Genomic DNA, 24,906 nt, shown 5'->3' on the forward strand with positions numbered 1-24,906 from the left:
TAAAGATACGACTTACAAAATTATAATTTTCAAAAGCATAAAAAATATTAAATAGCCTTACCATAAATTATAATACATTATTGAATATTTCAATCTATGGAAATAACATGCTTTTCCATTTATTGCAGCAGTGAAATTTTTAGCCATGTGCCTATCTAAATATAGGTATATCTTACATACAACAAGAAAAAAAAATGGCTATTTCAGAACAAATAGCAGACTAACACAGCTTCAGGCTTGGGTGATTCAATAAAAAATGACACCTTGTTTAGACAGCAGAACTTACTTTTATATAGTTAACTTGTATAATAATCCTACTATAGTAAAGCTATATGAAAGAATAAACTTTAATAAAAATTCATTAGTTGCTTACCAAATAAAGAGAATTTAAAAATTGATATTATGCCAATATTAACTAATATGAATTATAATTAACAATATGCAAACGGATACACCAGAAATACAGCTACACGTGGAACAACTCCTACAGAACACCTACTGAACGCTGGCAGAAGACCCCAGACCTCCCAAAAGGCAAGAAACTCCCCACATACCTAGGTAGGGCAAAGCAGAGAGATTCCCGCACAGAGGATCGGTGCCGAGCGGCACTCACCAGCCCGAGAGGCTTGTCTGCTCGCACGCCAGGGCGGGCGGCGCTGGAAGCTGAGGCTCGAGCTTCGGTCAGAGCGCAGGGAGAGGACTGGGGCTGGCGGCGAGAACTCAGCCTGAAGGGGGCTAATGTGCCACAGCTAGCCGGGAGGGAGTCCGGGAAAACTCTGGAGCTGCCGAAGAGGCAAGAGACTTTTTCTTCCCTCTTGGTTTCCTGGTGCACGAGGAGAGGGGATTAAGAGCGCTGCTTGAAGGAGCTCCACAGACGGGCGCGAGTCGCCACTGAAAGCGCAGAGCCCAGTGACGGGCGTGGGACGCTGGGGCTGCTGCTGCCGCCCCCAGGGGGCCTGTGTGCGAACGCAGGTCACTGTCCACACCGCCCTTCAGGGAGCCTGTGCAGCCCGCCACTGCCGGGGTCCCGGGATCCAGGGGCGGCTTCCCTGGGAGAACGCACGGCGCGCCTTGGGCTGGTGGAACGTCACACCGGCCTCTGCCGCTGCAGGCTCGCCCCGCACTCCGTGCCCCTCCCTCCCGCCCAGCCTGAGTGAGCCAGAGTCCCCGAAGAGGCTGCTCCTTTAACCCTTTCCTGTCTGAGCGAAGAACAGACGCCCTCCGGCGACCTAGACGCAGAGGCGGGGCCAAATCCAAAGCTGAGACCCAGGAGCTGTGAGAACAAAGAAGAGAAAGGGAAACCTCTCCCAGCAGCCTCAGAAGCAGCGGATTAAAGCTCCACAATCAACTTGATGTACCCTGCATCTGTGGAATACATGAATAGACAACAAATCATCCCAAATTGAGGAGCCAGGAGTCAGTGCTGTGCCTCTGAGGTGGGAGAGCCAACTTCAGGACACTGGTCCACAAGAGACCCCCAGCTCCACATAATATCAAATGGTGAAAATCTTCCAGAGATCTCCATCTCAACACCAGCACCCAGCTTCACTCAACGACCAGCAAGCTACAGTGCTGGACACCCTATGCCAATCAACTAGCAAGACAGGAACACAACGCCACCCATTAGCAGAGAGGTGGCCTAAAAGCATAAAAAGTCCGCAGACACCCCAAAACACACCACCAGACGTGGACCTGCCCACCAGAAAGACAAGATCCAGCCTCATCCACCAGAACACAGGCACTAGTTCCATCCACCAGGAAGCCTACACAACCCACTAAACCAACTTTAGCCACTGGGGACAGACACCAAAAACAACGGGAACTACGAACCTGCAGCCTGCAAAAAGGAGACCCCAAAAACAGTAACATAAGCAAAATGAGAAGACAGAAAAACACACAGCAGGAGAAGGAGCAAGATAAAAACCCACCAGACCTAACAAATGAAGAGGTAATAGGCAGTCTACCTGAAAAAGAATTCAGAATAATGATGGTAAAGATGATCCAAGATTCTATTTCCAAGATCCAAAATCTTGGAAATAGAATAGACAAAATGCAAGAAACAGTTAACAAGGACCTAGAAGAACTAAAGATGAATCAAGCATCAATTAAAAACACAATAAATGAAATAAAAAATACTCTACATGGGATCAATAGCAGAATAACTGAGGCAGAAGAATGGATAAGTGAGGTGGAAGATAAAATAGTGGAAATAACTGCTGCAGAGAAAAATAAAGAAAAAAGAATAAAAAGAACAGAGGACAGTCTCAGAGACCTCTGGGACAACATTAAACGCACCAACATTCGAATTATAGGGGTTCCAGAAGAAGAAGAGAAAAAGAAAGGGACTGAGAAAATATTTGAAGAGATTATAGTTGAAAACTTCCCCAATATGGGAAAGGAAATAGTTAATCAAGTCCAGGAGGCACAGAGAGTCCCATACAGAATAAATCCAAGGAGAAATACGTCAAGACACATATTAATCAAACTGTCAAAAATTAAACACAAAGAAATCATATTAAAAGCAGCAAGGGAAAAACAACAAATAACACACAAGGGAATCCCCATCAGGATAACAGCTGATCTCTCAGCAGAAACTCTACAAGCCAGAAGGGAGTGGCAGGACTTAATTAAAGTGATGAAGGAGAAAAACCTGCAACCAAGATTACTCTACCCAGCAAGGATCTCACTCAGATTTGATGGAGAAATTAAAATGTTTACAGACAAGCAAAAGCTGAGAGAGTTCAGCACCACCAAACCAGCTTTACAACAAATGCTAAAGGAACTTCTCTAGGCAAGAAACACAACAGAAGGAAAAGACCTACAATAATGAACCCAAAACAATTAAGAAAATGGGAATAGGAACATACATATCGATAATTACCTTAAATGTAAATGGACTAAATGCTCCCAACAAAAGACACAGATTGGCTGAATGGATACAAAAACAAGACCCATATATATGCTGTCTACAAGAGACCCACTTCAGACCTAGAGACACATACAGACTGAAAGTAAGGGGATGGAAAAAGATATTCCATGCAAATGGAAACCAAAAGAAAACTGGAGTAGCAATTCTCATATCAGACAAAATAGACTTTAAAATAAAGACTACTAGAAGAGACAAAGAAGGACACTACATAATGATCAAGGGATCGATCCAAGAAGAAGATGTAACAATTGTAAATATTTATGCACCAAACATAGGAGCACCTCAATACATAAGGCAAATACTAACAGCCATAAAAGGGGAAACCGACAGTAACACACTCATAGTAGGGGACTTTAACACCCCACTTTCACCAATGGACAGATCATCCAAAATGAAAATAAATAAGGAAACACAAGCTTTAAATAATACATTAAACAAGATGGACTTAATTTATATTTATAGGACATTCCATCCAAAAACAACAGAATACACATTTTTCTCAAGTGCTCATGGAACATTCTCCAGGATAGATCATACCTTGGGTCACAAATCAAGCCTTGGTAAATTTAAGAAAATTGAAATTGCATCAAGTATCTTTTCCGACCACAATGCTATGAGACTAGAAATCAATTACAGGAAAAGAGCTGTAAAAAATACAAACACATGGAGGCAAAACAATTCACTACTTAATAACGAAGTGATCACTGAAGAAATCAAAGAGGAAATTAAAAAATACCTAGAAACAAATGACAATGGAGACACGACGACCCAAAACCTATGGGATGCAGCAAAAGCAGTTCTAAGAGGGAAGTTTATAGCGATACAATCCCACCTTAAGAAACAGGAAACATCTCGAATAAACAACCTAACCTTGCACCTAAAGCAATTAGAGAAAGAAGAACAAAAACATCCCAAAGTTAGCAGAAGGAAAGAAATCATAAAAATCAGATCAGAAATAAATGAAAAAGAAATGAAGGAAACGATAGCAAAGATCAATAAAACTAAAAGCTGGTTCTTTGAGAAGATAAACAAAATTGATAAACCATTAGCCAGACTCATCAAGAAAACAAGGGAGAAGACTCAAATCAATAGAATTAGAAATGAAAAAGGAGAAGTAACAACTGACACTGCAGAAATACAAAGGATCATGAGAGATTACTATAAGCAACTCTATGGCAATAAAATGGACAACCCGGAAGAAATGGACCAATTTTTAGAAATGCACAACCTGCCAAGACTGAACCAGGAAGAAATAGAACATATGAACAGACCAATCACAAGCACAGAAATTGAAACTGTGATAAAAAATCTTCCAACAAACAAAAGCCCAGGACCAGATGGCTTCACAGGAGAATTCTATCAAGCGTTTAGAGAAGAGCTAACACCTATCCTTCTCAAACTCTTCCAAAATATACCAGAGGGAGGAACACTCCCAAACACATTCTACGAGGCCACCATCACCTTGATACCAAAACAAGACAAGGATGTCACAAAGAAAGAAAACTACAGGCCAATATCACTGATGAACATAGATGCAAAAATCCTCAACAAAATACTAGCAAACAGAATCCAACAGCACATTAAAAGGATCATACACCATGATCAAGGGGGGTTTATTCCAGGAATGCAAGGATTCTTCAATATATGCAAATCAATCAACGTGATACACCATATTAACAAATTGAAGGAGAAAAATCATATGATCATCTCAATAGATGCAGAGAAAGCTTTCGACAAAATTCAACACCCATTTATGATAAAAACCCTGCAGAAAGTAGGCATAGAGGGAACTTTCCTCAACATAATAAAGGCCATATATGACAAACCCACAGCCAGCATCATCCTCAATGGTGAAAAACTGAAACCATTTCCACTAAGATCAGGAACAAGACAAGGTTGCCCACTCTCACCACTCTTATTCAACATAGTTTTGGAAGTTTTAGCCACAGCAATCAGAGAAGGAAAGGAAATAAAAGGAATACAAATTGGAAAAGAAGAAGTAAAGCTGTCACTGTTTGCAGATGACATGATACTGTACACAGAGAATCCTAAAGATGCTACCAGAAAAGTACTAGAGCTAATCAATGAATTTGGTAAAGTTGCAGGATACAAAATTAATGCACAGAAATCTCTGGCATTCCTATATACTAATGATGAAAAATCTGAAAGTGAAATCAAGGAAACACTCCCATTTACCATTGCAACAAAAAGAATAAAATATCTAGGAGTAAACCTACCTAAGGAGACAAAAGACCTGTATTCAGAAAATTATAAGACACTGATGAAAGAAATTAAAGATGATACAAATAGATGGAGAGATGTACCATGTTCTTGGATTGGAAGAATCAACATTGTGAAAATGACTCTACTACCCAAAGCAATCTACAGATTCAATGCAATCCCTATCAAACTACCACTGGCATTTTTCACAGAACTAGAACAAAAAATTTCACAATTTGTATGGAAACACAAAAGACCCCGAATAGCCAAAGCAATCTTGAGAACGAAAAATGGAGCTGGAGGAATCAGGCTCCCTGACTTCAGACTATACTACAAAGCTACAGTAATCAAGACAGTATGGTACTGGCACAAAAACAGAAAGATAGATCAATGGAACAGGATAGAAAGCCCAGAGATAAACCCACGGACATATGGTCACCTTATCTTTGATAAAGGAGGCAGGAATGTACAGTGGAGAAAGGACAGTCTCTTCAATAAGTGGTGCTGGGAAAACTGGATAGGGACATGTAAAAGTATGAGATTAGAACACTCCCTAACACCATACACAAAAATAAGCTCAAAATGGATTAAAGACCTAAATGTAAGGCCAGACACTATCAAACTCTTAGAGGAAAACATAGGCAGAACACTCTATGACATAAATCACAGCAAGATCCTTTTTGACCCACCTCCTAGAGAAATGGAAATAAAGACAAAAATAAACACATGGGACCTAATGAAACTTAAAAGCTTTTGCACAGCAAAGGAAACCATAAACAAGATGAAAAGACAACCCTCAGAATGGGAGAAAATATTTGCAAATGAAGCAACTGACAAAGGATTAATCTCCAAAATTTATAAGCAGCTCATGCAGCTCAATAACAAAAAAACAAACAACCCAATCCCAAAATGGGCAGAAGACCTAAATAGACATTTCTCCACAGAAGATATACAGACTGCCAACTAACACATGAAAGGATGCTCAACATCTTTACTCATTAGAGAAATGCAAATCAAAACTACAATGAGATATCATCTCACACCAGTCAGAATGGCCATCATCAAAAAATCTAGAAACAATAAATGCTGGAGAGGGTGTGGAAAAAAGGGAACACTCTTGCACTGCTGGTGGGAATGTGAATTGGTACAGCCACTATGGAGAACGGTATGGAGGTTCCTTAAAAAACTACAAATAGAACTACCATATGACCCAGCAATCCCACTACTAGGCATATACCCTGAGAAAACCATAATTCAAAAAGAGACATGTACCAAAATGTTCATAGCCGCCCTATTTACAATAGCCCGGAGATGGAAACAATCTAAGTGTCCATCATCAGATGAATGGGTAAAGAAGATGTGGCACATATATACAATGGAATATTACTCAGCCATAAAAAGAAACGAAATTGAGCTATTTGTAATGAGGTGGATGGACCTAGAGCCTGTCATACAGAGTGAAGTAAGTCAGAAAGAGAAAGACAAATACTGTATGCTGACACATATATATGGAATTTAAGAAAAAAAATGTCATGAAGAACATAGGGGTAAGACAGTAATAAAGACACAGACCTATTAGAGAATGGACTTGAGGATATGGGGAGGGGGAAGGGTAAGCTGTGACAAAGTGAAAGAGCGGCATGGACATATATACACTACCAAACGTAAGGTAGATAGCTAGTGGGAAGCAGCCGCATAGCACAGGGAGATCAGCTCGGTGCTTTGTGACCGCCTGGAGGGTTGGGATAGGGAGGGTGGGAGGGAGACGCAAAAGGGAGGGGATATGGGAACATATGTATATGTATAACTGATTAAATTTGTTATAAAGCAAAAAATAAAATAAAAAACAATATGCAACATTATTAACACTTTATTATTACTACTTTATACTAAAACATTCTAAGGTTTTTAAATAAGACATAATGATGTCATTTATTTAAATTTTATTCAGCAGCTTCTCCCTCATAAGTAATGAGGGAGAAACTGCTGGACAAATATTTATAAAACAGCTTATCAAAATTAATTTTATTATTTTTTCTTTTCTTTACTGAGGTATATTTGATGTACAATATTACATAAATTTCAGGTGTACAACATAGCAATTCACAAGTTTTAAAGCTTATATTCTATTTATAGTAATTATAAGATATTGGCCCCATTTTCTGTGTTGTACAATATATCCTTGTAGCTTATTTATTTTAAAAATAGTAGTTTGTACCTCTTAATCCCCATCCCTATCTTGCCCCTTCCCCCTAACCTCTCCCCACTGATAACCACTAGTTTGTCCTATATATCTGTGAGTCTTTTTCTTTTTTGTTAGATTCACTAGTTTGTTTTATTTTTTAAATACACACACACACACACAGACATAAAAAGATGAAATTTTGCCATTTACAATGGCAGGGATGGACTTGGAGGGCATTACGCTAAGTGAAATGAGTCAGATAGAGAAAGACAAATACTGTATGACATCACTTTTATGTGGAATCTTAAAAATAAAAAATAAAACAATAAATAAAACCATAACTAATTTTAAATACTCTAAAAATGTTGCCTAGCATTTTCAGAAATGTTCTTTATACAAGCTGTAGAGAACTTTATATGATATCTGTTCTATTATATCTGAAATAAGAAGAAGGACAATTTACAAAATATAGTTATCACTAGCAATAGAGAGATTTGGGACATAAGAAAGAGGAGGGCTGGGCAGGCACCTTACTACCATAGTGAGGAAATTTTAGTTCTCCTTGGAACAAATATTTAAAAAAGCAGAAGGATTCCAGAAAAAAATATGTATTGTACTAAAGGAGAAAGGAGAGGCTATAGAGTTACTTAGGTTATTATTATTAAATCCATGAACTTGAGATGAGTATTTTTTCCACAGACGTAGGTAGCACAAAAGAAATACAGCTTTCATACTTTAAAAGTCCCAGTCCATCTCTGCCAATTCAAATCTGAACCTTCACAAGTCCAAGTGCTGTCCAAACGTATCTACCATCATGTCCCCTTGAAAACTTCAAGTATAGCTCCTTCCCACATACCGTTAGTAACATGTTTCTAAAATTCAGACGTTCTGTTTTGAAATGCTATATCCATAGCCAATTTCCCATTATTTAAGGGTGAAAAATTATAATGCATGACACATCTACCCATCTAACCCCAACTAAGTTCTAAAAATGCAAATGAAACACAGAGGAACACCAATAAAGGTATTATGTTTATCCCTACATTTATAAGAGCCATAAATTTTTTCAAGCCAGTGATGTCTATCATTTTGATTAGCTGGTGTTTTGAGTCTTCCTTAGACTAACATTACATGTTTACATGAACAAACTTAGTAGTGAATCCTTCAGTGAGATATTATAAGAGCTCTTTAATTATTTTTTAAATCTATGTCTTCGAAGCCAGCTCTTTTGTGAGAGTAAATTCTTTGAAGGGAATAGGAGGGGCAGAGGAGGTCTGAACCTTTGCTTTAAGCAATGAATGGAACATGATGAAGGAAAATTAGCAAGTACACAACATGCTTTTAAGAAATTTCAACTTATGCACTCTTTAATTACATAATCTCTTCAGCAGGGAAGAGAACTGGCAGAAAAAAGGGAGATAACATTTACTAAACACTGACTGTATGCCAATGGTTGTTTAAAACATACTATACATGATCTCAATTATCTCTCAAATCACTCAGAAGTAGATTCCAATAGCCCCATTTTTATAGATAAGAAATAGATAAAAGAGAGAGGTTAGTAGATCAGGTGACATTTCATAGGTAGTAAGCAGAACAAAAGTCCAAATTCATCTCTTTAAACCTCAAACACATGCACTTTGCACTAAACATTGTGTACAGGGTTCACTAAATTATAAAGCCGAGTACAATCAGCCAGATTTCCCTAACTCAGGACTCTGAGTTGCTATGTCAGCATTCTCATCAGTAGAATGAATAAATGAATAAATTACTGCCAAGTATTTCAGGGAAATACTTGACCTCAAAGAGAAGCTAATCCATTCAGCCCCCATTGCCTTACATACATTTTCTTAAACAAAAGTTGATTCCCATATTTTATCCCAAAATATAATTGCTGTATAACTCATATTTGGAAATTACTATGGGGATTTAAAATACACATGCACATGCCCACACAAATTAAGACTTGATCCTTGTCCTTATTACACTTAAATTTTTTTATTAAATATCTGCCAATAACACAGAGAATATGATAGTGGCTGAGTCTGCATATGGACATTTAGAAGAGGAATCTTGGTTATCTTTTTCTTATTAAAATTCTTTAAACAATTATTTTTATCCATCATCATTTAGCAATTAACAAAATTGCCATCAAAATACGCTCTTAAATATAACTTCTAGAGACTCAATAATAACTTAAAATTACTTTTGCTAATAAAACCCTGGGTCTTATTTGACTGATTAAAATCACTGATTCCAGATTCAGTTCAATTGCATCTTCCTAAATATATATGTTTTGCCTCCTCTTGTCTTTTATATTTTAACCTGTCCTTGACGATGTTAGCCTGCGTACATGAATATAGATGAAAAGTGTGCATGAATTAAAGTTACTTCCAAAAGTTTAATGGATGTAGCCACTGCTTGTGGAACATAATGCCATTTACCCTTCTTTAATCTGTGAAAGTCCCAAGTTAAGTGCTTTTGCAGTAATGAGAAATTGAGAAACATTAAACATTTCAAAGATACACACATACATACACATCAGTCATGACAAATCAAAAATACTGAATTAAAGATGTTTTCAATAAATGATAAGATTGAATGATTACAATGTAATATAAAATAATTATATGTTTATGATCTCTGCAAGAAAGAAAATTTTGCTAAAACAAATGGTAGAAATATATCCTTAATAAAATGCAAATAATGGAGGCTTATACTCAAATGTCTACTCCATCTAAGGAATACTGGTAGAGATGCCCAAAATATAGGATAATGTAAAATGATATGATTTTTATTGAATAAATGCCTACCATATACCAGACATGAGACTAGGTAAATTATGTAGGTGATTACCTCTTTTTATTTTTAAGAGTCTAAGAACCTAAGAAATAGGTCCTCTCTGCTTTATAGATGAGGAAATTGAGTCTCAGAGAAGTTGTACAACATATAGCTAGTAAGAAGAAAGTCTGAAATTAGTACCTAGTCCACTAGAACATGGTACCTGTGCTTTCCCATTTAGCCTGGGAGTATATTTTTTTCCTTCTATTCAAATAAGAATACAACTGCAATTCTTGAGAATTCACAAATTTTACCCTGACTAATGGAACCCCATTGTCAGGGACAGATATGAAAGTGCCCTACAGTATTCACTTCATCTCCTGTGCTGTCCACTGGGGTAGCCACTAGCCACGAGCAGCTATTGAACAATCAAAATGTGGCTAATCCAAATTGAGATGGGCTGCAGGTATAAAATACACACTGGATTTAAAGACAATATGAAAACAAGAATATAAAATACCTCATTATTATCTTATATTGCTTTTGTGTTAAAATGATAATATTTGGGGTATATTGAGTTAATGCAAATATATTCTAAAAATTAACTTCACTTTTTTAAAACATAACTACTAGCAAATGTAAAATTACACATGTGGCTTACATTTGTGGCTTGTATTATACTTCTGCTACATGTCCATGATATTCCTGAATTCTCTTGCACCAACTTTCATTAAGATCAATAAAAATCAGTTTGGCTTTTCCTTTTTATTTGTTCAGGATACCCCCCCAAATATATTTAAATGCATATATACTTATATACACAAGTGTATACATATATACTTATATACATATATGTACACATACATACTGCCTTCCTTTAAAATGCCAGAGACTCCAAAAAGAGTCCTCTAAACTCACAATGCAGTCATAGTTTTTCGGAATCATTTTACAGCTTGAGTCTGAAAATGCTTAGCTTTTCACTTCTACCAAGAGAAAGGCATATACTTTTAATTTCTAGAGGTACATAAAGGTACATCGAGTAGTTTTTAGGAATGTTAACTCCATAGGCATTTTTTTTATTTGCTACATTTGAGTGTAAGCATCACAGCTGAGATAGCTATGAAAACATTAAATTATTTCACCTCAATTTTCAGAACACTCCTGATAATATAAATAATGGCAATTGGTTTTTTCAGTTCATTTTTTTTTTTTGTCTTAGACTCTTTCTACTGCAGCCATCCCTACCAGTTATCATACCTCCTATGAATGAATACTGTATCTCTTTTTGGCTCACTTTGTATTCTTTCATTCTTTTTTGTGTGCTTGTTTTCTAAGACCATTCAATATCCTTTCAGTCTATGTTCATTGTGAGGAAAAAAACTGATATTCAAGGTGGTCCCAGTGTAGTTCCCATTTAAAACCCAGTTTAGCTTTATAAAGGAAATTATCTGAGATACTTCTACACAAGGTCCTGCTTCAGTCAAACTACCCACCCACATCCACCTCCAAGGTTTGCATGACACAATCTCTGCTCTGCCTTGCACCTTAGGGCCTGCCCACAGCGCTCTCCCTACCTCATTGATTATATGGTCCGACTGTGCACACACTTGGTCTCCCTGTGCCGCAAAGGGTTTCCCTTCTATGAGCTCCAAGTGTGTTTCCAAACTCCTGCCCACCCTGTGCAGAAGTCTCAAGTTAGCTCCCTCCACTGGATATTTTCTTCATCTTCTTTACATCCTCATAAAGTTTTACATATTTTTCCTGGCACTTTATTATATCCAACCTAATATTAGAGTTATTTGAGATGTTTTTTCCTATTCTCCATTACCATGTTGAGATATTCTTAAGAGCAGAGATTCTCTTAATTTCTATTCATCAAAATTTTTAATAAACACCTAAAATAGCAAAAGGATATACAAATTACTCTAGCAATATATGCCCTTAATTTTATAATTAATATATAATTTATACCATTTTGTATATATTTTTAAATTTCCTTTCTGGAAGCCTTTTTTTGTTTGTTTAAGAAACTTTATTCCAGATTTCACAGATTTAAAAATTTTAAATTCCCAATGAGATTGGTTTGTTCCTCTGACATCCCACTGAGTAGTTGTTCGCTAAAGTTTAAAGTGGTTCAACGTAAAACTTTTGCTCCCTCACTACTTGGATGCTATGAGATTACTTTTTATTATGATCAAAAATTTCTTATTTAAAAGGCCAGACCTGTACAAGAGCTAGCATAGCTGCCAACAAACCTCCTACACAGAATGAAAGGTGAAGGTTTTCTCAAGAAAATAGATTAGGGGTGGAGTCAAGTTGGCATACTAGGAGGATGCGGAATTTGTATCTCCTCACAACTAGGGCAGCTACCAGGCACCAGTGGGGGACCACAGATACCTAAGGGGACAGGAGGAAGCTCCAGTGACCAGGTAGGATGTGGGGCATGAGGGAAGTGAAGGGGGAGGAGAAGTGGAGGCAGGTGCCCCTGAAGGGTGGCTCGGGGAGGGGAAGGGATCCCATGCCCAGAGGGAAGAGGGAGGGAAGGGAAGAGGGAGTAAAAGTAAAGGCTGGACCTCTGGGATCAGCACGCTTGAGGGGCAGCAGGGGAGGGTAGGAGTTCCTACACCCAGCAGAACCCACCCACAGTTAGGGGTAAGAAGGGCGACGGGAAGACACTGGTGGAGATGGTGGGGGAGGGGCGCAAAGGAACAGAAGGGAACGCGACCAGTGCTTTCCTTGTCCACTTAGTCATCGGGAAGCCTGTTGGGTTCCCGGGCCTAAACCTCTGCCCTCGAAGCCTCCCTCCTGCCACGTAGAGCCCAAGCCCAGACACTACACCCCCACCTAGGTCCCCACCTCTACACTTGGAGACCCCCTCCAATGCACTGGGCCTAAACCCCACCCACATACCCTCACCCAGTGCCTTATCTCCAAACTCCAGAACTCCACACTCCAGAGGCACTCCTTTCAACATGCTGCCTCTCCCGTTCTGTATACGTCCTAAGCAGAGGCCCCACCACATACTTGAACACCACGCCCCGACCTGCCTAGGTCTCGCCCCGGCCCACCCTAAACCATGCCCCTGCCTAAGTTCCACCCGCACCTAAACTCCGCCCCCATAGCCAAGGTTTTTTTTTTTTTTTCTCCTCTTTTAGATTGGGGTTCTGTTTTACCTTGTAGATTCATTCTTATTGATTCTTATATTTTTATTTTTCCTAATAAATCTTTTATTATTCTATTTTATTTTATTCTTTATACTTTGTTATTGTCTATCCTTTTGGCTTGTTCCCCACCCCCTTTTAAAAAATTATTTTTAGGGCTTCCCTGGTGGCGCAGTGGTTGAGAGTCCGCCTGCCGATGCAGGGGACACGGGTTTGTGCCCCGGTCTGGGAGGATCCCACATGCCGCGGAGCGGCTGGGCCTGTGAGCCATGGCCGCTGAGCCTGCACGTCCGGAGCCTGTGCTCCGCAACGGGAGAGGCCACAGCAGAGAGAGGCCCGCCTATAGCAAAAAAAAAAAAAAAAATTATTTTTAATTTTTTATATTTTCTGTTGTGGATTTATTTTACCTTGTTGCAGTTATTTCCATTACAGTGTTATTTTTCCTAATATATTTTTTATCTTTCTAATTTTTTTTTTTTTTTTTTTTTTTTTTTGCGGTATGTGGGCCTCTCACTGTTGTGGCCTCTCCCGTTGTGGAGCACAGGCTCCGGACGCGCAGGCTCAACGGCCATGGCTCACGGGCCCAGCCGCTCCGCGGCACGTGGGATCCTCCCGGACCGGGGCACGAACCCGCGTCCCCTGCATCGGCAGGCGGACTCTCAACCACTGCGCCACCAGGGAAGCCCTATCTTTCTAATTTTATTTTGTTTTTAATTGTTTGTTATTGTACTACTCCTTTTTTTCTTTCCTCCTTCTTTTTTTTTTTTTTTTTTTTTTTTTTTTTACTGTGCCACAAAGCTTGCAGGATCTTGGTTCCCAGGCCAGAGGTTGGACAGGAACGACTATGGTGGGAGCTGTGAGTACAAAATGCTGGACTAAAAGAGAACCTCAGACCCAAGGGAATATTAATCAGAGTGAAGCCTCCTGGAGGTCCTCATCTCAGCACCAAGAACAGGCTCTATCCAACTGCCTTCAAATTCCAGTGCTGGACGTCTCAGGCCAAACAACCAGTAAGAGAGGAATACAGCATCACCCATCAAAGAAAAAAAAAAAGAAATGACAAAATAATATGTTAGAGAAGAAGGAGCAAGGTAAAAACCTACAAAACCAAATAAATGAAGAAGAAATAGGCAACCTACCTGAAAAAGAATCGAGAGTAATGATAGTAAAGATGATCCAAAATCTCAGAAATAGAATGGAGAAAATAAAAGAAACACTGAAAAAAGATCTAGAAGAACTAAAGAGCAAACAAACAGTGATGAACAACACAGCTGCTGAAATTAAAAATACTCTAGAAGGAATCAATAGCAGAATAAATGAGGAAGAAGAATGGATAAGTGACCTGGAAGATAAAATAGTGGAAATAACTACCACAGAGCACAATAAAGAAAAAAAAAAAAGAATGAAAAGAATTGAGGACAATTTCAGAGACATATGGGACAACATTAAATGAACCAATATTCAAATTATATGGGTCCAGAAGGAGAAGAGAAAAAGAAAGGGTATGAGAAAATATTTGAAGAGATTATAGCTGAAAACTTCCCTAACATGGGAAAAGAAAGAGTCAATCAAGTCCAGGAAGCACAGAGAGTCCCATACAGGATAAATCCAAAAAGAAACACGCCAAGACATATATTAATCAAACTATCAAAAATTAAACACAAAGGGCTTCCTGGTTGGCTCAGTGGTTGAGAGCCTGCCTGCCGATGCAGGGGACACGGGTTCATGCCCCGGTCTGGGAGGATCCCACATGCCATGGAGCAGCTGGGCCCATGAGCCATGGCCACTGAGCCTGCGTGTCTGAAGCCTGTGCTCCACAACAGGAGAGGCCACAACAGTGAGAGGCCCACATACCGCAAAAAAAAAATTAAACACAAAGAAAAAATATTAAAGGCAGCAAGGGAAAAGCAAAAAATAACATACAAGGGAATCTCCATAAGATTAACAACTGATCTTTCAGCAGAAACTCTGCAAGATAGAAGGGAGTGGCAGGACATATTTAAAGTGAAGAAAGGGAAAAACCTACAACCAAGATTACTCTACCCGACAAAGATCTCAGTCAGATTCGATGGAGAAATTAAAACCTTTACAGACAAGCAAAAGTTAAGAGAATTCAGCATCACAAAACCACCTTTATAACAAATGCTAAAGGAACTTCTGTAGGCAGGAAGCACAAGGGAAGGAAAAGACCTACAAAAACAAACACAAAACAATTAAGAAAACGGTAATAGAACATATATATTGATAATTACCTTAAATGTAAATGGATTAAATGCTCCAACCAAAAGACACAGACTGAATGAATGGATACAAAAACAAACCCATATATGTGCTGTCTACAAGAGATGCACTTCAGACCTAGGGACACAAAAAGACTGAAAGTGAGGGGACAGAAAAGATATTCCATGCAAATGGAAATCAAAAGAAACCTGGAGTAGCAATTCTCATATCAGACAAAATAGACTTTACAAGAGACAAAGAAGGACACTACATAATGATCAAGGGATCAATCCAAGAAGATGATATAACAACTGTAAATATTTATGCACCCAACATAGGGGCACCTCAATACATAAGACAAATGCTAACAGCCATAAAAGAGAAAAACGACAGTAACTCAGATATAGTAGGGGACTTTAACATCCCACTTTCACCAATGGACAGGTCATCCAAAATGAAAATAAATAAGGAGACACAAGCTTTAAATGACACATTAAACGAGGTGGACTTAATTGATATTTATAGGACATTCCATCCAAAAAACAACAGAATACACATGCTTCTCAACTGTTCATGGAACATTCTCCAAGATACATCATATCTTGGGTCACAAATCAAGCCTTGGTAAATTTAAGAAAATGGGAATCATATCAAGTATCTTTTCTGACCACAACACTATAAGACTAGATATCAATTACAGGATAAATTCTGTAAAAAAAATACAAGCACATGGAGGCTAAACAATACACTAAATAACCAAGAGATCACTGAAGAAATCAATGAGGAAATCAAAAAATACCTAGAAACAAAAGACAATGAAAACACGATGGCCTAAAACCTATGGGATGCAGCAAAACAAGTTCTAAGAGGGAAGTTTAATGCAATAAAATCCTACCTCAAGTAAAAAGAAAAATCTCAAATAACCAACCTAACCTTACACCTAAAGCAATTAGGGGAAGAAGAACAAAAAACACCCAAAGTTAGCAGAAGGAAAGAAACCATAAAGGTCAGATCAGAAATAAATGAAAAAGAAATGAAGAAAATGACAGCAAAGATCAATAAAACTAAAAGCTGGTTCTTTGAAATGATGAACAAAATTGATAAACCATTAGCCAGACTCATAGAGACAAAAAGGGAGAAGACTCAAATCAACAGAGTTAGAAATGAAAAAGGAGAAGTAACAACTGACACGGCAGAAATACAAAGGATCATGAGAGATTACTACAAGCAATGATATGCCAATAAAATGGACAACATGGAGGAAATGGACAAATTCTTAGAAATGCACAACCTTCCGAGACTGAACCAGGAAGAAATAGAACATATGAACAGACCAATCACAAGCACTGAAATTGAAACTGTAATTAAAAATCTTCCAACAAACAAAAGCCCAGGACCAGATGGCTTCACAGGCAAATTCTATCAAGCATTTAGAGAAAAGCTAACACCTCTCCTTCTCAAACTCTTCCAAAATATAGCAGAGGGTGGAACACACCCAAACTCATTCTGTGAGGCCACCATCACCCTGATACCAAAACCAGACTAAGATGTCACAATAAAAGAAAACTACAGGCCAATATCTCTGATAAACATAGATGAAAAGATCCTCAATAAAATACTAGGAAGCAGAATCCAACAGCACATTAAAATGATTATACACCATGATCAAGTGGGCTTATCTCAGGAATGCAAGGATTCTTCAATATACTCAAATCAATCAATGTGACATACTATATTAACAAATAGAAGGCTAAAAACCATATGATAATTTCAATAGATGCAGAAAAAGCTTTTGACAAAGATCAACACCGGTTTATGATAAAAAGTCTCTAGAAAGTAGGCATACAGGGAACTTACCTCAACATAATAAAGGCCATATATGACAAACCCACAGCCAACATCATTCGCAATGGTGAAAAACCAAACCCATTTCCTCTAAGATCAGAAACAAGACAAGGTTGCCCACTCTCAACACTATTATTCAACATATTTTGCGAAGTTTTAACCACAGCAATTAGAGAAGAAAGAAAAATAAAAGGAATCCAAATTGGAAAAGAAGTTATACTGTCACTGTTTGCAGATGATATGATACTATACATAGAGAGTCCTAAAGACGCTACCAGAAAACTACTAGAGCTAATCAATGAATTTGGTAGAGTAGCAGGATACAAAATTAATGCACAGAAATCTCTTGCATTCCTATACGCTAATGATGAAAATCTGAAAGAGAAATTAAGTAAACGCTCCCATTTACCATTGCAACAAAAAGAGTAAAATACCTAGGAGTAAACCTACTTAAGGAGGAAAAAAGACCTGTATGCAGAAAACTATAAGACACTGATGAAAGAAATTAAAGATGATACAAACAGATGGAGAGATATACCATGTTCTTGGATTGGCAGAATCAACACTATGAAAATGACTATACTAGCCAAAGCAATCTACATATTCACAGCAATCCCTATCAAACTACCAATGGCATTTTTCACAGAACTAGAACAAAATCTTTCACAATTTGTATGGAAACACAAAAGACTCCAAATAGCCAAAGCAATTTTGAAAAAGAAAAACGGAGCTGGAGGTATCAGGCTCCCTGACTTCAAGCTCTACTACAAAGCTACAGTAATCAAGACAGTATCATACTGGCACAAAAACAGAAATATAGATCAATGGAACAGGATAGAAAGCCCAGAGATAAACCCACGCACATATGGTCACCTTATCTTTGATAAAGGAGGCAGGAATGTACAGTGGAGAAAGGACAGCCCCTTCAATAAGTGGTGCTGGGAAAACTGGACAGCTACATGTAAAAGAATGAGATTAGAACACTCCCTAACACCATACACAAAAATAAGCTCAAAATGGATTAAAGACTTAAATGTAAGGCCAGACACTATCAAACTCTTAGAGGAAAACATAGGCAGAACACTCTATGACATAAATCACAGCAAGATCCTTTTCGAGCCACATCCTAGAGAAATGGAAATAAATATAAAAATAAACAAATGGGACCTAATGAAACTTCAAAGCTTTTGCACAGCAAAGGAAACCATAAACAAGACGAAAAGACAACCCTCAGAATGAGAGAAAATATTGGCAAATGAAGCAACTGACAAAGGATTAATCTCCAAAATTCACGAGCAGCTCATGCAGTTCAATATCATAAAAACAAACAACCCAATCTGAAAATGGGCAGAAGACTTAAATAGTCATTTTTCCAAAGAAGATATACAGATTGCTAACAAACACATGAAAATATGCTCAACATCACTAATCATTAGAGAAATGCAAGTCAAAACTACAAGGTATCACCTCACACCAGTCAGAATGGCCATCATCAAAATATCTACAAACAGCAAAGGCTGGAGAGGGTGTGGAGAAAAGGGAACCCTCCTGCACTGTTGGTGGGAATGTAAATTGATACAGTCACTACGGAGAACAGTATGGAAGTTCCTTAAAAAACTAAAAATAGAGCTACCATATGACCCAGCCAATTCACTACTGGGCATATACCCTGAGAAAACCATAACTCAAAAAGTGTCATGTACCACAGTGTTCATTGCAGCTCTATTTACAATAGCTAGGACATGGAAGCAACCTAGGTGTCCATCAACAGATGAATGGATAAAGAAGATGTGGCACATATATACAATGGAATATTACTCAGTCATAAAAAGAAATGAAATTGAGTTATTTGTAGCGAGGTGGACGGACCTAGAGTCTGTCATACAGAGTGAAGTAACTCCGAAAGAGAAAAACAAATACTGTATGCTAACACATATATATGGAGTCTAAAAAAAAGTGGTTCTGATGAACCCAGGGGCAGTACCAGAATAAAGACACAGATATGGAGACTGGACTTGAGGACACGGGGTGGGGGAAGGTAAGCTGGGACGAAGTGAGAGAGCAACACTGACCTATATACATTACCAAGTGTAAAATAGATAACTAGTGGGAAGTAGCTGCATAGCACAGGGAGATCAGCTTGGTGCTTTGTGACCACCTAGAGGGGTGGGATAAGGAGGGTGGGAGGGAGACTCAAAAGGGAGGGGATATGAGGATATACGTTTACATATAACTGATTCACTTTGTTATACAGCAGAAACACAACGTTGTACAGCAATTATACTCCAATAAAGATGTTAAAAAAGAAAAAGAAAGTAGATTAGTCTGAGGTTTCTGAAATTCTTTTACATTAAATTCACATAAGTATACTTATCCCTCAACAGAGTCTTGAAATGTTTCTTTTCCTCTGTACTATTCCATATAGTGCTGGAAACATCAGGCAAGGAGCTTGGCTTAACTATGTGTCAATGGGAAAATATTTATCTAGAAACCTACTCTTAAGCAAATTAAAACACTCCCTTTAAAATGTATGAAGAAGTTATGGCAGAAATGGCAGTGTTCCCCATTCCACCCACCATGTTAAAAGTCAGTACAAACAAATTAGTTCATTCTTCTTAAAGCACTTTTGTTTTTGTTAATTACAAGATATAATTTATATACAAAATGAATGGCACTTTTATTTTCTACTCAAAACTCATGGTTTAAATATTAATATATGTCATATTATCAACTGATAAAATTTGTTTTTGTTTTTGTATTTTGCCACACCATGCAGCATGTGGGAGCTTAGTTCCCAGGACAGGGATCAAACCCACGGACCCTACATTCAGAGTGCAGAGTCTTAACCACTGGACCTCCAGGGAAGTCCCAAAATTTGTTCTTTTGTCATTGTAACACTATATACTGCATTTTCATCTCATCCTCTAATATTTTATATGAATTAGTGCTACTTGCTATTTCCACTTCTTACAATATTGTCACTGTATGTATTATATTGGACATCTACCAATAATCTAACTATTTAGACAAATTACCCCTAAATTTTTAGGTGAATGGATGGACATATTTGATCATCTAAACTATTTAAATATATAAACTCAACATTCAAATGAATAAAGTATTGGTCTAAAAAGAATAAAGTAAATAACGTAAACACAGTAACATCTAATTAAAATTGAGTAAGTCTGTTCTTGATGTTCTTATATTGTATTAAGAGTGAATTGAGGGGCTTCCCTGGTGGTGCAGTGGTTGAGAGTCTGCCTGCTAATGCAGGGGACACGGGTTCGAGCCCTGGGCTGGGAGGATCCCGCATGCCGCGGAGCGACTAGGCCCGTGAGCCACAACGACTGTGGCTGCGCATCTGGAGCCTGTGCTCCACAACAGGAGAGGCCGCGATAGTAAGAGGCCCACGCACTGCGATGAAGAGTGGCCCCCGCTTGCCACAACTAGAGAAAGCCCTAGCACAGAAACGAAGACCCAACACAGCAAAAATAATAAATAAATTAATTAATTAATAAAAAAAAAAAGAAAAGTAATCATGAGGGAGAGCGGCATTTAGCTTTAAAAAAAAAAAAAGAGTGAATTGATATTTACTAAGGACTGAATTCTGAATCAGACTGAAAACAAAGGAGTCTTAGTTTATTGATGTAAGAAGAAATTGACTAAACTAGGAACTGGGGAACTGGTAAATATACCAAAGCTTGGAGAAATGTTAGAAGACAAGTTTATGAGTAAAGCCTTGAAAGATAACATTTTAGATTCAAAAAGATTTTTCTTTATGAAAACAATGATTTACTAGGTGTTTATGTCACTTCTTTTCCATTTCCTTCCTTCCCACCTACCTCTCTGTAAAAGCACCACACAAACAAATTAAAATGTACCTGCTGGAAGAAGCACTTTGAGTTCCTCTTTCATGGAGTGATGGAATGATAGACAGTTCTTTGTAAGCACAATGTCATCCAGTGCAATATCTCCATGGTGGCCTTTCCCAACTCTGCCTTCAAATTTGAGTTGGAAGTCCTCATCACCAGACAGGGATAATTCTTCCCGCTGCCAGAAATTGCCTTGCTCTACAGTGAGGTTAAGTAGGACCTTTGTTTGGTTTGAGACTGATACCTGCATCAAAGTGAGCGCTCCAATGCCATGTCCATACATGTGATAATGAAAAATTATCTGTAACCAAGAATCAGAATATTATATATAATTAGTACAATTAATTTCACCTTATTTTCAATTATATCATATTGTCCTCTCCCTTCTTTTTTTTTTTTTTTTTTTTTTTTTTTTTTTTTTTTTTCTTTTTGCGGTATGCGGGCCTCTCACTGTCGTGGCCTCTCCCGTTGCGGAGCACAGGCTCCGGACGCGCAGGCCCAGCGGCCATGGCTCACGGGCCCAGCCGCTCTGCGGCATATGGGATCCTCCCAGACCGGGGCACGAACCCGTATCCCCTGCATCCGCAGGCGGACTCTCAACCACTGCGCCACCAGGGAGGCCCCTGTCCTCTCCCTTCTTAACAGATTCCTGAAGGAAAATTAGATCTGTATGTTCTACTGCTCTGTGAGTACTCTACCAATGAATGAAGTTAGGCCAGCCTTAAATCCTATGTTGCAAAACATGGAAAACAGTACAATAAGGATCAAATAGAAACTTAGTTGAAAAATGAGCAGAGTTCACTTCTTTTCTGTGACTTATAAAAGTAGGATTCCTCCACAAACTCTTAAGGTCCACTGTCAAAGGAATAAAAATATCATTAAAAAGTGATGTATTATATAGAAAGACTTTTCATGATTAAGAAATATCAGGTACTAAAGAAAATCATTTTTAATCTCATGAAACTTAAATCGTTTTCTTCAAAATAGTAGAGTACTTTATTGCTTATTCCACCACATCCTTGCACTTGAAACACATTTTTAGCTCTACAAGATCCTCAGGGCTGTACTATACATAGCAAAACGACCAGAATAGCAATTTCTAAATTTTACTTGAAATGCTTTAGAAGAGCAGACTTGAGAGTTGTACCCCCAAGTAAAAATTAATGTAAGTATTTCCAGGAATTAACATTTCAATGTTTCAAAGATGTAGTTTACCAGATTTTTAGTGATTGTTACGCAGATGGAGAAAGTCAGGGGAAATTCTAGGAGGAAGAAGAATATGAGTTAGGAACAATAGGGACTGCTGAGAGTGTTTTTAAGCTTTTGTCTTGTCTTTTTTATGAATGAAGGAAAAGAGTAATGATGGGTGATCTTCACACAGGAAAATCACATTTTGGAAAGACTAGCACTCATGGATATTATATTCTAGAGAAAGAAAAATGAATGTGTTTAAAGGGTAAAGAATGTGATTAGACAATATATGCAATGCATACTTCAAAGAGCACCAAGAAGAGCTAAGCCATGTAAGTAACTCTATGCAAATTTCCTAGCTGATGAATAATACCTGAATTTCAGGTATTATTCTATGATCCAAAAATGTTTCTTCTACTGATTAATCCATTACTGTTGGAAAACATGAGCTCTATGACCACTTTGGCTTGTTTGGGGAGGACTGGTCAAACCTGAGTGTCACAAAATGAGAAACACAAAGAGTCTGAGGCCAGCCTGTTGAGCAGCGTCAATAGGCAAGAGAGGAAACTACCCAACAGGCATAGCACACGTCTGTCTGGAGCCCTTGCAGTCACAGGTGTGGTCTTCCCAGTATTCTCCCTTGTTTTGTCTTCTTATTTGCACAGAAAACATAAAGCATATGTTTTATGTCACAGTAAATACTTCCTTATCTTCTTGAGGCCATTTTCTGAATGATGCCATTGGGCCAACATGCAAGCAAGCATCGAAATACTCCATTTCTACAGAGAACACTTGATGACAATGTAACCTAATCACAGGGCAACACGAGTGAATAAAAATCTCTTAAGTATTAAATTCTTCTAAGGAGGCATTTTCACTGGAAATTTCAGTTACTCAGAGGTTTGATCTCTACCCTCATCAATCTATGTCTGCATCCCTTCCTGCCTCCCACCCATCCCTCAAAAGGAAGAAAAATCTCCAATTTGATTTTTTCTCCCTGAAGTTTTCCACAAGGTCAAGTGACAGAAAGGATTTTCATGAAAATATGGAAGGTCAATCTGCTTACCTGATAAACAAATTTTTATATATGAGAGACCCAATCATTCCCAGCATGACCTTTCCTTACTTCTTTGTATTCAATCTATATCATAAATATTCATAAAATGAACCATTCATCATTAATTTTTTGACATTTCTCCTAGGCATACTTCATTGTTCTCACACAGGTGTTTTAAAACAGTGGGAACTATAGTGCTGGGACCAGGGAAAAATAGAGATGAATGAGATCCTTAGTAACTACAGTATGAAAAAAAAAATCTTTTGAACATTCTTAGAGGAAGTCTAAAAAGAAAAGCTAAGGAGTCTTTTTTTGATGTCTTTCAAATTACTCAATACTTTCTTGAAAATAAACCCCAGCATTCCAGGTTTTATATATGTTGAGTCTATATCTATAAATCTATATACCCATAGATATTCTGAAATTTGTAAATTAGTTCTAGTCTTAAAAGCTGATTAAAAATTAAACATGAAATATATACAATTTCAGTTTGACTTTTTTACTTTTCTAAAATGCAACATTTGCCAAACTAATTAAATAAAGTTTAATATAATTGTGTATGTTTCATTACATCCATTCTGGACTGCTGACTGAGTTACGTCTTTAAAACTCTGAGAGTGTCACTTTCTTGCAGAAAATCTTTGAAATTTGCTTGAAGAGAGAAGAGAGATGTGATTATTCCCTGAGAATTAAACTATGAAATCAATTTAAGATGACACAGAAAAGCTCCTAACACAAACTAAAGGCTTAACATGTATTAAGACTGGGAAAATGGTAGGATGTAATGGATGGTCAGTATAAAACAGAGGAACAAACATCTGTAATAAGGACAGGTACAGCTGGGGAGCCTTTGAGCAAAGATTTAATATGTCCCATTCTGGGGTCAGGGCTCTCTATTGTGGAGACAGATACACAAGAATAATACAATTTGAAGATAATAAAGGTTTAAATCATGTTATTGTCTCCCAGCCTGATTCTTTGATCGGCTAGCAACTTTCTGAATATAATTTGTTTTCCTTTCAGTGTTCAGACATTGGGGAATACACCAGTCAGAATACATGTGTTCAGAGCTTATGGAGATTGCATTTCTTGCCGTAAATATAAATAAATGGCAAATTTATTCACGCATTAATCTCTTATAAGCAAGATTCTGTGAAGTCATCTCTGAGTGCTTAATTTATATGTAAAGATAAATTTAGCCCCTAGCCTAGCTGACTCAAATCCTTTGGGGAATAAAAATAGGCAATCATGCAAACAATAAATAAAGTGAAGGTCCTTGCAAATGCATAGACATCATATGAAGATCCATACAGCTCTATTTATACTTTTAACACTCTTATAAATGTTTTCTTCAAATTTCCACAGCATAATGGCCAAACCATTTTTTCTTCCTGCCCCTAGAAATTCTACTTTTTAAAGGGTCAATTTCAGTCTTTCCTTTTCCA

The 24,906-nt window shown here is 37.9% G+C and overlaps 1 protein-coding gene across 1 annotated transcript in view; it reads right to left on the bottom strand.

Moving 5' to 3' along the window:
• The window catches only part of MALRD1 (MAM and LDL receptor class A domain containing 1), a gene marked incomplete at both ends in the record, with an annotated part of 607,751 nt that overhangs the window by 309,756 nt on the left and 273,089 nt on the right, over positions 1-24,906 (bottom strand). Inside the window, one exon of the mRNA XM_081226990.1 lies at positions 21,223-21,514. Coding sequence (XP_081083116.1) covers positions 21,223-21,514 — 292 coding nt within the window. The remainder of the gene's footprint in view (positions 1-21,222; positions 21,515-24,906) is intronic.

This window comes from Mesoplodon bidens (assembly GCF_964165515.1).
Source record: "Mesoplodon bidens genome assembly, chromosome: 3".
NCBI lineage: Eukaryota > Metazoa > Chordata > Mammalia > Artiodactyla > Ziphiidae > Mesoplodon > Mesoplodon bidens.